The following is a 14,847-nucleotide window of genomic DNA, read 5'->3' on the forward strand; positions in this document are numbered from 1 at the left end:
ATCATCATCATCTTACAGATGAGGAAAGGAACAGAATGAACAGGCTAGAGATATTTGACATAGATATACTTTGTTTACATAAGAAACTTTTAATTTATGCAAAGAAATGTGTTATCTCCCATTTTTCTGCAAATGCATGACACTCTCAATTTGTTCTTCACTTTTTTGGTTTTATTATAAGAAAGAATAAAGATAAATAATTCTCTCCCACCAGAAAAACCATGTAAGCATCACGGCCATGGTAACTAACAGCCTCAGGATCTGTGAGACAACTGGGAGTGGTGGGTACTATGGAGAAATGGAAAGCAGCCTCCTCTGATCTCCATTCAACCATTTGGAGAATGTAGGCCCAGTGTTGTCAGATCTTCCAAGTTTTCAAGAGAAACAGAAAACTCAGGTTTTATTTGAAATTTTCCAATTTGTAAGTTTGGTTCAAATTTTAAAAATATCACGTAGTTCAAATAAAATGTGACTCTGTCCCACATGAAGTCAAAGTGGAGGACAGGCATGTGAAGGGATGCTGGAGAGGAGTCAAGGGTCAGACCACAGAGGACCTTTGAGATCACGGAATATAATGCAATGACAGCAGAAACTTTTAGAGTTGTTAACACTAGGACAGAAAAGGTCATATTTGTGTTTTGAAACTATTACTTTGTTCCCACAGGGCTCTGACAACTTCTAAATGGCATAGCTCAGGGCTGAGGAGACACTGTCACAGACTCTATTAAGATATTTCTCTTAAAGACTGAACGAGTCTGCCTTAATTTCCTGGCTTTTCACTTTTACCTCAACCAGTCTTAGCTTTACTGTCTACTTTGTGTCTGCATCATGTTTGCCCACCCTTTCTTTCTCTTTCTCTAGAAAGACATCTCTTAGCTTCTCTGCATCTCCTCGGGGGCAGCGAGTCTGTGTCCACAATAACGTGAACTTGTATCCTGACAACAGGCAGAAACGTCAAGGTTGTACACACTCTCTAATGGACAGCTGTCTAATCTCAAGCCCTCGTCCCCAGAGATGAAGCTTCTGAGTCAAACAAAATACGCTTCAGCGGGAAAACAGGTTTGAACAAGGAAGGACGAGCGAGCAGCAGACTCCCTCACCGACTCCACAGGAGGTGCAGTTGGAAGGCTCGTTTCCTCGGCATTCTCGGCAGGTGTAGTGGCATGGATGGCATTGGCTCTTAAATTCAAATTTGCCTGGGGGACAGTTCAAAATGCAGCGGCCATCATCAAAAATCCTAGAGGAAAAGCAGACTTTTAGAGTTTGTAAGGGTGACTTTCTGGAATAATCTTAAGTATAGAACATGTGGTGTTCGTGTTTTGCTGCACAGACTTGGTTTCATTGTTCCAGAAACAAGGGGAATGTCTGGGACTGATCATCGTAGAACGTGTGGAATATTAGTCACATACCCATCCTTGCCCTGAGGTTTGGACCCAACAGCAGGCCTGCCAGTAACTGGCTGGGGATGTAGTCTTGATTCTGCTTCCAAACAAGCTAACTGGTGCCTGCAGGGATTAAATCCATATTGTAGGCCCCAGCCAAACCCAGCCAATGGTCAGATGGAGGTCTTGACCTTTTAAGACACTGAATGGGCTTTTTTTTTTTTTTTTTGGTGAGGAAGAATGGCCCTGAGCTAACATCTGTTGCCAATCTTCCTCTTTTTGCTTGAGGAAGATTGTCATGAGCTAACATCTGTGCCGATCTTCCTCTATTTTGTACGTGGGATGCCACCACTGCATGGCTTGATGAGTGGTGTGTAGGTGTGCACCCAGGATCTGAACCTATGAACCCTGGGCTGCCGAAGCTGAGTGCATGAACTTAATCACTATGCCAGCCCCCGAATGGGCTTTTGAATCCAGGGGCCTTGGAGAAAATACCCTTCTTTTAGTTGTCAGCATACCCATACTTCACAAGGGAAATGTCGACTCCAAGGGCTCTTGAAGTAGTTTAGGTGCTACTTATAAACTTGGCCTGTGCGTGTGGCAAGTAATCAGTGAACTCTGATTTTGAGCGTCATTTTTGCAAGTGTTTCCTGATGTACCACAGTCTCTCTTTTCTGACCATGTTTGCAATCAACTACAAGGACACTGCAGATAAATTAGCATTTGGGCTTCTAAAACTTTTGATTTTATACACATACAATATCTATCATAATGCCATTGTTAATATTTTCATAGTTTTGCTTCTTTTTTTCCCTTGCAAACTAACCCCAAGAGCAAATGAGACTAAGTAAATTGTATCCAAGAACTTTGCTCAGAAAAATGCAAACTCTTTGCCAAGTGCAAGAGTCAGATAGGTAATGTGAATAGATGAAGTGAGCTGGGGTCTGCACCCCCACAATTCCTAATTCAGTGGGTCTTGGGGGCAGAGAGCTGAGAATTTGGATTTTTGACAAATTCCTGGGTGATGCTCATGCTGTCAATCTAGAGAACACACTTTGAGAACCGCTGTTCCACCTTCTGTTCGCTGACAGTCTAGATTACTGTGGAATTCGCGAAATTATTCCTAAGTAATGCAGGTGGTGCCAAATTGGTGTCTTCTTTAGAATAGTAGTTATTGTATCAGTTCTGAAGTTAATTGAGCATGTAGTACACACGTGCCCCCGAGGGCATACTGCCGGCATCCTGGCCTGGGAGAGCTGAGGCCTGCAGACAAAGGCAGGGCTTCCTTCTCTCTCTCCCACCTCTCTCCACTCAGGCCCGACATCACATGGAAGGCAGGTGTGGGCTTTGCACAGCTTGCTCCTGGCGTGGCACTGGCTTGTCTAAATCCCACTGTTTCCAGAGCTGGGGCCAGCCCTAAACTGGGGAAAGGCATCTTAATTCCAGGTTTGGACGAAATTGGGGTGGGGGCAAGGCATCTTGAAGGGTGTGTTGCTTAGGTCTTCCATCTCCTTCCCACCCTGAAAGTCTGTGTCGTTTGCATCTGCTGGAAACAGAATGGGGTTAAAGCCAACAACACAAGACAAAAGGCCACCTCTTCTTGGCATCTCAGCCCCTCAGGTTCTGGTCACCACACCCAGCACTCCTGGAGCAAACAATCCCTTTGGCCCACTGCAGAGCATGGAGTCCCAGCCCTAAAGAGACACACGCCCATCTGGTTGTCCACGTCAAAACAGATCCCTGCGCCACGGCGGATAATGAGATGACTTTGCGTCCAGCCCAGACTTTTCGCTGATGGCGCTAATGCCAACAGGGAATATCCCGGCCGCACCCTGGCTCTGGTTTCTGAGCTAGAAGACTTTTCAAGGAATAATTGGGATGTGGCTAGTTAAAAAACAAAAACAAAACAAAAGCCTCTTTAAGAAAAACTGCGTAAGAGCTTTCTGAGGTTTTTAAACAAGGAAGCTCCTCGTAGCTCTGCTGAAAAGGAGAATGGGGCATGTTTACTTGTGAGGGTTCGTTTTCTTACTAAATTCAGTCGGAAAGGAATGGAAAGTACAACATCATTTTGTTATTTATAGAAATAGATGACAGATTGGTTTAGAGGGAAATTATTTCTCTTGAGAAAGGCGATCTAATACCCTCAAGGATGGGAACCATTTAAAACCATCCAGAAATTGGGGGTGTGTCAGGGTGAAACAGATTTTGTAATACCGCCATGCTTATGTAGCAAAGGGGCCGCCTTTCTTACTTGAGTGCCTGATTTTAAAGAAGTACAAGCACATAAGTGTGCTTTATTTAAACACCTCCCTTCACTTCTACACTAAGGAAAACCTGGGTGACATACCCAGTTTTCGTAAGAACATGATTCTTTCTAAAGATCAAAAGATAGGGAAACCAGTCAAGCTTAAGTGAAGGCACTGAATTATATTATTCCCTTCACCCCCTTCCATCCGCCTCAAGAAAAATTGCCAAGGAACTTGAAGAAAAGTACCACTTCGAGTGGCATGGATTTCCACGAACACTAACAAACCTTCCCTACTGGAAGAGGATAGATCCCTTGCTCTGGGCTTCAGGGGACTGATGAAAATTTTCTTTAAAGACGACTCAAGCCATCTCTGGGCCCACCTGTCTTCCAATTTGTGGATTTCTGAGACACTCGGGCAAGCTAATCTCTACAGGAGAAGCACTTCTCTCCTCAAGGCACCCGTGCTCTTGGCATTTTCATAAGCAGCGAACCATTCCGCCTCCAACGGGGCTCATGAAAAGGAAGAAAGTGGCAGAACCAAGTGCTAAAGAGCTGGGCAGAGGTGCTTTTCTTGACATTGGCGCTGAATATTCCAGGAACCCCAGGCTGTGTGTGATGTGAACTGGACTGGAAGAGATGGCACGTCAGGGTTAGCTGGTACTTTGTGCTGGTAGTTGGTTTGGCCCACCTAAAGTCATCACAAGGCCACTTAATGTAATTTCTTGGTACATTAAAATGTTGTAACAGAATGAAATCTGGCGAAAAGTCTTTTTTCCTGAATTCATCAAAACAGATCAAATAAAACATTTGAGGGTGGGTCAGAACAGAGGGACATTTTAAAAGTTTTTAATTAGGTCGTTGAGTCTGTAACTCCTTTAGGACTGAATCGGGAAGTTATGAGGACCACAGCATTGCAGAGTATACGGGTTAGCTGTGGCAAAGGGGGCACATAATTCTTCCAAGTTTTCAATCATCTTTAAGGAGCTAAACCCAAGGGTGTATGCAAATGTACAAGGAAAAATGGAAGATGAAGAGAGGGCTTTTAAAATTTTGACTTCTTTTACAACAATTTCAGGGTAAATTTTTTTTTTATTTTATGATGGAAAAATTTAAACATATATACAAGACCATCCCCATGTATTCATCACTCAATTTCAACAGTTATCGACACATGGCTACTCTTATTTCAGCTGTATCTCCATTAATTTACTGCTCTACAATATTGTTTTGAGACAAACCTATAAGTTAAATGTTAACATTCCTCTCCCAGGTAGAAACTCCTTTAGGGATGATCTTTACTCTACCAAGACTAGAGATATCCGAAGGTTTGAGAATAGGAAGAAACTCAGAGAGACCCACTCTCCTGGTTATTATCCATCTCCCCTCACCCCTTACTCTGCCCCAGGTCCATTTCCACCATTCTCTTTCGTGCTGGGTCCTGGAGGTGTGCCCACTTGGGACTGTAGCTCCAAGCTCACTTTGCTCACTTGTAAGTTGTGTTTCCCGTTGGCCTCTAGTTAGTTTCAGACAAGGGGAAACACCAGCAGGAGATCTGAGGGAGGGAGGAGAGAGATGCTGGGGTATTTATTCCTCCCAGAGCCACAACTCTGCTTCCTCCTTCCACGGTTCTGGAGGGGCTGTCTCCTACCGCTCCAGTTTCTGTCAGGCATCCCTGCTTCTACGGTTGAAGCTTTTGCTTCAGGTCTAGGGCGTTAAAGCCACCCCACTATGCTTGTCCCTGAGTGCTTCACCATCCCTTGTCTTTGCCCTCCTGAGTCACCTGTAAGAATTTCTGGACCTTGCACCTAACTCAGACCTGACATCAAGCAGGTGCTCAACACTGTCTTGAATGGATCCAATTCCACTGAAGAAAGTACTAAGGAAAAGACTTTGCTGCCCTTTCAAGAACTAATAAGTCAACATGACCATCTTTCAAAATAGTTTCTTTCTCCTCATTTTCTCGGCCCTGTTCCAGGAAAATGCAGATAATCAGGGAAGAGAGATGGGGAAAGAAGTGGAGTGCTCAGGAAGATGAGAAGAAAATTATTCTTGGGGAACAAGATTTCCTTAGGAGGACACTCTGGTTCGAGATCCACATATATGCTTTTCTTTCTTCAAAATCTAAAGGACTACTTAAACAAGTTAAACTACCTAAATAGCCCAGAAAGTGTACCTCTGATCCTGTACCAATGGGCTTAAATTCTTTTAAATGGCCATTTATGGTAGTAAAATATTTTTCTCACTTCTGCTGAGCCTGCTGAGTAAAATATTTTTCTCACTTCTGCAATGTCCTTTGAATGATGGTAGCTGCCTTATTAAACAAATGCTAAGATATTCCCTTAATTCAAAGATATCCAAACACACAAAGGGATTTGATTGTTGTTATGATGAGGTGTTAGAGGAGAAACAGAATCCACTTTTGGAATGCTCTCTGTTTCTAATAGTATGCTCTGAAGCTGCTTTAAAACAAATTCAATATTTAAAGGCACAGATATTGGACCCAGCTCAGTGGCATAGAGGTTAAATTTACATGCAATCTGCTTCAGCAGCCTGGGGTTTGTGGGTTCGGATCCTGGGCACAGCCCTACACATTATGCCATCTCATCAAGACGACCTGATGCCTACTCATTAAGACGTGCTGTGGCAGTGTCCCACAGACAAAATAGAAGAAGATTGGCAACAGATGTTAGCTCAAGGCCATTCTTCCTCACCAAATAAATAAATAAATAAAGGCATAGATATCTTAAAGAGACGCTTGGAAAATGTTATCACGGTTAGCATTGACAATTTTTAAGACTGTTCATTTGCGTCTTTTCTTCCTTCCTTCTTTCTTTCTCTTTCTGAGGGAGCCATTTGGAAAGCCAAGCCCCAGATATTGATCACAGACCTTATCAAGTTCAATAAAACACACATTTATTGAATTATTACTATGTGTTGATCACCGTGGAGGAATAAAGAGACAAATTCCTTCTCAGGATATTACAGTCCTGAGGAAGAATTAGATGAAATGACTGTTGTGCAAGGCAAAGGGAACAACCATCCTAGAGATTGACCTGCCACTGGAGCAGCCATGTCATACTGGTCTTGGGGGAGACCCTGCTTCCCATGTATTTAGCAGAGCAGTGACGAGGCCATTCATTCAAACACTGTCAGTCAACAAACACTAAGTGCTAGAATCAGAGGAATGTTGACTGAAAATACATCACGTTCCCAACTCTCGTCATTAGAAATTCCTGGTATATTAGCAGAGATGCTCACCCCATTCGGATACCTGCTATTCCCTCATTCATTCAGCTATCAAACATTTATTGAGTGCCTACTATTTTCCTAGTACTGGGATAGGTAATGGAGATACAAAGATGAGTACTTCAACGGGCTTACAGCATAACAAAGAGAGATTTGTAAATGAACATCTTACAATGTCACAGGTGCTCCTATGGAAGTTTATATAGAGCACAGGGGAACACGAAGAGGGAAGGGTAATTCCACTGGGAAGAGGTCAAAGATGCCTTCATAGAACAGTTCACCCTTGAACTAACTCTGGAAATATGAGTAACTATTTTGTCAGCAGATGGAGATGACGGTTGAGGGATGCGTGTGCAGAAAGGGATGAGATTCCAGCCATCAAAGTCGCTACCATCTTCATAGATGAGAAAGCCTTTCTAGTGTCTTGGGAACTGATTCTTGCAGCGGGTACTGGACATCATGGAGAGAAAATGCTACAGAGCTGGGCTGTGGCCACACCATGGAGGGTTTCTGTGTCTCAGGAAGAAGTTTGATTCTTTTTCCTGCAGACCCAAGGGGTGCCTCTAAGGCGGTAAGCACCTCCTCTCTCCATCCTGCAACCCATGAGCTCCCAACCCCAGGAGATACTGAGAGGCCACTCACCTTGTGACAGGGCAGCCAGTGCAGTCTTCCTGGGTTGGCCCCCAGCACTTGGCACAGGAGGCGTCACAGATCTGGCAGTGGCCATGCTCGTCAATGTATTCTCCTAGGGAACAAAATATAGCTGTTTATCTCATTTCTACATGGCAATGCTGCCTGCGCTGTCAGTCTGAGAGCAGCCAGATCTCTCTGTGGCTGCTTAAAAGGAATGGAGACAACACAGAGAGAAGAGACCTTGAATGGCTTCCGTTGCCAGTCTTGAATCCTGACCTTATAATAACAACTACTCCTCTCCCAGGGGTCCCAGAAGTTGGAACCTCAAAAAGTTGTGAGGCAATGACATAATTATGGATTTAGTCAACATGTGCTACAGATTTTATAAGTAGAAAGACGCCAAGGAGAGCTTCCCACAGGGCCCCTTTCCTAAGCTCCTACTGACTTTCCTGTTAAAGGCTGCGGGCTCTTGGCCCTCAGAGACCCCAGGTATAGCCTTGGTTCAAGTCAAACAAAAAGCAGGACCCACCCAGATCTTGTCCCACCACTCTGGGGGATGGTGGTTACTAGTCAAGAGTGGTTGAAGCTTGGCTGACATTTGACAAACGTGAGCTGCATCTCCCCATGAAAGAGTAACAATGAAGAGATAGCCAGAGAATTCTTCATTTAATTGGAAAGTTTATCTTTCCCAAGGAAAAACACATATGAGACTTTTCCACAGAAGTTAGTCCAGCTCCGCAAACTTCTTGTGAACATTTAAGAAGTTACTCCAACAGCAAAGGTGATGGAGAGAGGCCAACCTCATTGAAGGTGATAATCCAATGATGGGTCCCTACTCATGGAATTCAACCCACTACTCACATTACACTCATCCTCTCCTCCCTTTGTCTTAGAAGAAACTGACAAGTTTCTTCAGTTTCATACAAACAGCTATTTTGTTTGGTTTGGAAACTGCTCAGAAAATATAGTTTCAGATTTCAGCAGAGTCACAGCCTTCACCTGCCCGCTACCCCACACCTAACTTTCGCAGCCCTGAAAGCATGTCTCAACATTGTCAATCTGAGATCCAGCCACAGTGGTAAGGTAGCAGTTACTTGCCCATGGTTTAATCAAGCGGTCTTACTGAGGTCTAAGATTCACTGCCTGATTTATTGTAGTTGTACTGAAAAAAGCCCTGGAAGCATAGACTTGATTGGTGAGAAATGGAGGAAGTCCACCCCTCTGGCTTTTCCCATAGTTTACTGAACAAGTGCAGTTGAATAAGGTCAACCTTATATTTGTAAATCTTCCACTTGCTAGCAGTAAACCACAAAAATGAAAATGAAGAGGCAGCTAGAGTTTGTCCTTACATAGCAGAAAAAGCCTTTCATGTATGTAGAGTTATTCTATTAGTTTTGTTAACTAAAGGGGGAAAGTACATGTTAGAGCAATGCGCATATCTAACAGTGGCACACCCCACACATCCTAGACTCTGCTCTTCCGCGTCTTCCAATTGTTGCCAAGGTAGAGTGTGGACCAGGAATCTGATACGTAACTTTTAGAATAAGATTGTGGTTCTTAGCTCAGGAGCGACTCCCAGGAGCCCTAGACTCAAAAGAGTGAGTAACCAGCAGGGGCAAAGAATGCAAATGTGCAAGTTGTTCCTGCACAAGATGCAGCCCAGATGGTCAAGTGGAGGCAGAAATCAGCCCGTGTTCATCTCACTAAGCCATGCACTCTGGTGTTAGCTGCCTCTGACTCTGTAGGGGGCGCCGTTTACTAATTCACAGAAAGATGTTAGACAGTAGTTGCATTCTTGGCCATCAGCAGTGCCAAGGCAGAGAAAGGCTGAGACTTCTGTCTAGTAGGAGTGCTGATTTTAGGTTGGGATTGTCTCGCTCAATATAGGCATCATATTTATGCAGACTTCTTTTTATTTATTCGAGCTCTCCCATTCTGCCTCTTAATTATTGCCCTTGCTGTAATGTCTTCCACTTTTGCCATAGGAGGCACAGCCAGTTGAGCAGTATGATTATCAGGCCAGGCACCGGCAAGATAAAGAGCAGAAGATCCAGGGAAGACCTGGTAGGAAGATGATAGCTATGTATCTTTCAAAAAGATGTGCGCTGAGTGGAACAGGAATGGGAGAGGCTCACAGAAACTTCTAAACCCAAAGAAAGGGTATTCCAGAGAAATGTAGGATGCTAGAGAGCACAACTTATTCATTCACTCATTCCATGGGTATTTTTTGAACATCTACGTACCAGGTACAAGGTAAGATGTAGAGATATACAAATTAAAAACGTCCTACTCTTGGGTTCTCAAAGATTTTTGAGAAGGTGATTTATAAAGTGATAGTTGTAATTGAAATGCTGCGGGGTGCCTTTGACTTCCTCAGACAGTCTAGATTAAAGTTTAAAACAGAAATGTGAGGACATACACAGGACTCTGGTAGACCTAGAAGCAAAGACTATTACCTTGCCTTGGCATCTGTGCCTATAGGAACTGACGCAGTGGTTTGGTTCTCCCATCTCCTGATATCCATCCACCTTAGTCTCCGTGATGTATTAGAATCAATGCAAGGGTAGGATTTTAAACTAAATACACCTTGCTCAGCTACTTAGATGGTTCCGAGAGTTATACCATGTCCACACTCAGATCTGCTTTGTGAGTACAGATGATACATGGCTAGAGCAAGCAAGGGTTATTCAGATACTACTATGTACATTTTAAATTCTCTGTATCTCTTGTGTGCCTCCTCATTGGCTACCATAGGCCAGTAGGTGGCACTGATACCTTGGCCTTCATCTGCTCAACTATAATGGCCTCTATTCCCACCCACAAAATGCCATCTTGGATATAGTCATCACTAGGAATTGCCTCATCGCCAAGATTTCAAATACGCCCTCCAAACACAATCTCCTTATGCCCTCCTATGAGTCTACCTCACGCCAGGTGGCGCCCTAGGCTGCTTGGTCACCCTTTCATGCATCTGTCTAGCTTCCTCTTGCATTCTTCACTTAGGCTAGGCCCAACCTTCCCAAGACCTAAGTTCCACCCCTTCTACCTAATTTTCTGATCAGATACTGAGTTTCCCCAGCATCCTTTTTCTCAGTGTCAAAATTCCTCTCTGTCTTCTTGACTTTTCGCTCGTCTTCTGTCTCTGAGAAAGGAACCTCTCTTCCTGGCCGTTGTCAACTCTCCAACTAATGCTCTTAATCTTTCCTTAGGATATTTCTCCACCAGTCTCTCTGGCTTCAATCTTTTCTTGACATCTCCCATCATCCTCTGATCTACAAATTTCTCCCCAACCGAAAACCTTCCCAAGCATTTTTCTTCCCTGATAAGTGATTCTTAAAACATGTTTCTCCCTCCTAACATTTGGAAACAAAATGGAGAAAACCTCATAACCTTGGAGCTTATGTAAGAGAGTCGGCATAGGACAGCTTAACTGTGTATCTCTTTCAAGTCTGCACGCCTCTTAACTGTAGAGCAAGCTCTGGCTTTAGAACAGATGAGAATAGAAGGATCCTCCCCGATGTTCATATTTATGTAGATGTCCAATTAGTTACATAAACAACTGCCCCCAGCCCTTGCAGGCACAAGTTTTCCACTACACATCTGAAACCAAAGAAACCAGATTCCAAGGACATAGTGAAGTTGCTTTTTTTTCGGTTGTTGGAGCAGCAAATTCTTGTCATCTGTCTTCATTGCACAATGAAGCTGAATGTTTATGACAGGCGTGATATACAAAATTCTTAGAAAAAATCACTTTTAGCACAGACTTCAGGGGTCAATATTTTGTTCTCCACCTCATTCTACAAGCTCTTCTTTCTGCTGTCTTCAGTCATTATTATCACGTTCAAATTATCTTTCTCCTGTGATCAAAAATGTTTCATTCTCCTTTTAGTTTCTTTCTCATCTCCTCCTATAATAGTTCAAAGGACACTGAGGAAATAGGGGAGGAATAATGTCTCAGCAGTTGAGGACATAGCTTAAAAATGAATACTTGTAGATTTAAAAATTTACAAGTAAGTGGCTTACTCTGCTTGTTCCACCTCTTGATAACATTGCAGAACGTGTTTGTGTCGACAAGTCTGTTATAAACAAACTTTATGACGTCATCCAGAACAGGTAAACCTTTATTACATCATCCACAGCTACTAAACATGGTTGAGACCCACATAATACTATTTTTTACACTTACATGATCAGAAGAGCTTCATTTCTTCTGCAGAAATGCTATGCTTTCTTTTGTACCTTGTAGTATTTCTTTATTGATTAGAGCCAAATTTGTTGTAATATTTAAAAAAATCTATAAACTAAGTGAATTAATATGCACATAAATAGATAGATTATGATGTGAGTTCCAAACAATTTTTAGCAAGGGTGATTAAGAGAAGCAAGGGTGAGTAAGAAAAGATGGGAGGAACATTTGGTGAGACGTTAGCCATATCTGGTTATTTCCGTGAACACCCTTGGGGTACTGAATTATCTGTAGATCTTTGTTTATGTGCCATATCACTCAGATGCCAGGAATCATAGACTCTGACTTTCCTGAATGTCTCTACAACTATAGGTGCCGATCAAACAATACTATCTCTTTGTAAGGATGCCAATACCTAGTTTCCAGCTTAAGATACCACTGTGTGAAGACAGTTTTCAGGAAAAGAAATCCAGATATTTATTACTTTCCACCAACCACAAAAAGTGTTCAGTAACACTTTCAACTAGTTATATACTAATGAAATAATTCTGTTTTTAAGGCCTCATTAAGTGTGAAGTTTTATAGCAAGGCTCAAAGTGTGAGGCCATCAACTGAGATTGCAACATCTTCACTTAAAAGTCCACACAATTATTCATTCTTAAAAAGGAAGGAAATTCTGACACACGCTACAATGTGGATGAACCCTGAAAATGTTATGCTCTTAGAAATAAATCAGTCACAAAAGAACAAATATTGTATGATTCCATTTATATGAGTTACCTGGAATAGTCAAATTCAGTAGGACAGAAAGTAAAATGAAGGTTGCCAGGGGCTGGGGAGAGGGAAAATGGGGAGTCACTGCTTAATGAATAAAGTTTCCTTTGGGGGAGGTGAAAAAGTTCTGGAGATGGGTGGTGGTGATGGTTGCACCACAACGTGAATGTAATTAATGCCATAGAACTGTACACTAATAATGGTTAAAATGGTAAATTTTGTGTTATGTATATTTTGTCACAAAAAAAAACAGCCTACATGATGAGCTTTTGCCCCAGCAGGCCAATACATAATTTTAACCAAAAAACTCAGGATTGTCTGTTTTTGGAGATGGGTCCAAAGAGTACAAACCATCTTAGGGAGCCAGTTTGTTGACCTGAGGCTTGGGAAACCTCCTGTGACGATGGAGATAAATGGATAAAGCTTGTGATAATGGAGATGTCTGGAAGATGGAACGCTGTGTTTTTTCTTTTCATCAGGATCTACAAAGGCAGAATGAATATCAAGCACCTAGAAGGAGAGTTCCGCTTCTACAGCCTAGAGGTTTCTGGGGGCCACCTTCTCTATCTGGTCCTCTCAAAGACTTCCTTTCCTCCCCCACAGGATTTTCTGATTGACAAGACTTATCCTTCCTGGTCCCATTGCTTTTTCATTCTCAGGCTCTGGCATTCATCTGTGTAGTTTATGCAGATATTCTGAAACGCTACTCTGGCACCCCCATGGGTTGGCATCCCTGCCAAAAGGATGGATCGTAAATTGTGGATCCAACACACTTGCAAATGTTTAGCTTCCTTTGGCCTGAATGTTGTTCAACGAGCAAGGAATCAAGAGTTGATCCTTTTAGCTTCCACTGTTGTTTAGTCCCCTCCACAGTCAGGCTGCTAAAACAATGTATCCAAAGTGAATATAGTGGTCATGTAGCAACCGCACAAGCTCCCATTCATTGACACCTACCATATTACAAGTGCTGTTCAATGTAATGTGTAATTCAGACAACAGCCCCTTTTATAATGAGAAACTGAGGGTCAGAGAGATCAAAAAACTTGCATAAATTCATTCAACTAGGTAAGTGACAGCGTTGGGCTATGACCCAGGTGTGTCTGAGCCTACACCCATGCTCTTTCTGCAATATTTCCCTGGTATGGATTCATTTCCCCTTTTGGTGTTCCAAGTAGCTTTGCTATTTATAAAAAGAAAGAACTGAGCACATGCCTCGTCTAAGGCATTTGGTGAGGTAAGGATATCAAAAAGGAATTCACTGTGAAAACAAACGAACTTTGAGCAGTTGTATTGCACAAAGCAGATTTACTCAGTGACTGAATATACCCTCCAAATTTATCTTCCCTGATAAAATGGCCACCATTTATTAAAAGGCACTTCTATTATCGAATTGAGATTTTATAAGTAGTTTGTTTTGTCCACTAGATTAGAAGTTCCTAAGAGGAACTCAAAAATGTTTTTTTGAATGAATAAAATAATTGGTTGGAATTCTGGACAGGGATTTTCTATCTTGCTTAACTGCTGTCTGAAAATAAAATAAACTGACTCGTCAGAGATAGCTTGTAACCAGAATGATAGTAACTTCTCTACGGTCCCTCAATTTACATGAAAATCTAATACAGATGGATTGATTCCTGTATATCTTTTCCTCAATTAAGAGAATCTTGCATTGCTTCTATGTTAGCGAAAAAATCACTCTAAGTCCTAGCTAAAGGATGCTAAAAATAAAAAGGCACTGAACACTGGTTGCAAGACCAGACACAAGGCAAGACAAGAGGCGTGAATGTTATTCTTATCTGTAATTAAACAAAATAGATTGACAAAACCTATTGTTGACTCTGTGGATGAGGAGAATCATGAACACTTTCCAGTAAGCAGGGTGGTAGATGGAAATCCATTTATTGCCCATTTGAGGTGTGTAAAATTTCTCGACATTCTCTTAATTTGGTGGGCGGTCTTTACTATTCTTGTAAATGAGCCTAGAATTTCTACAGGTTCTCTAGTGCACTCAATCCCCCTACTCCTCAGACATAAGATTTTACCCCCCAAAGTTCGCACCATTTGTGGCTACAGAGGGACTGCTGTCATGGGGGAAATTGTACAGTACCTGGTGCGCTCACAGGGAGGGGAGATGTGTGATACCAGCTCATCACAAGGTTGGCATAAGGGAAGCCATAGTGTGGAAAAGAAATCATATTGTTACTTTGAATGACCTGGTTAACTAACCCAGCTGGATAGGCACCCTCCAGGAGATATGCATGCTCTGTAGATTATACAGCCCCTCCTAGCTGTGATAAGTTGATAACTTTGTTCTTTTGAGTTCTTTAGGCATGCGATGACCCCTGGGGCAGAGAGTCTATGCTGAGAGACATCATCAA

At 42.5% G+C, this 14,847-nt stretch overlaps 1 protein-coding gene across 3 annotated transcripts in view; it reads right to left on the minus strand.

The window, feature by feature from the left end:
- PCSK5 (proprotein convertase subtilisin/kexin type 5) overlaps positions 1 to 14,847 on the minus strand; it is a 436,496-nt gene that overhangs the window by 106,446 nt on the left and 315,203 nt on the right. For all 3 annotated transcript variants that reach the window (XM_008515633.2, XM_008515632.2, XM_070590114.1), the window contains exons 21-22: positions 7,519 to 7,621; positions 1,101 to 1,237 (exon numbers count right to left, since the gene is read on the minus strand). In XM_008515633.2, coding sequence (XP_008513855.2) covers positions 1,101 to 1,237; positions 7,519 to 7,621 — 240 coding nt within the window. The remainder of the gene's footprint in view (positions 1 to 1,100; positions 1,238 to 7,518; positions 7,622 to 14,847) is intronic.

Source organism: Equus przewalskii, chromosome 22 (genome assembly GCF_037783145.1).
Source record: "Equus przewalskii isolate Varuska chromosome 22, EquPr2, whole genome shotgun sequence".
Classification (NCBI taxonomy): domain Eukaryota; kingdom Metazoa; phylum Chordata; class Mammalia; order Perissodactyla; family Equidae; genus Equus; species Equus przewalskii.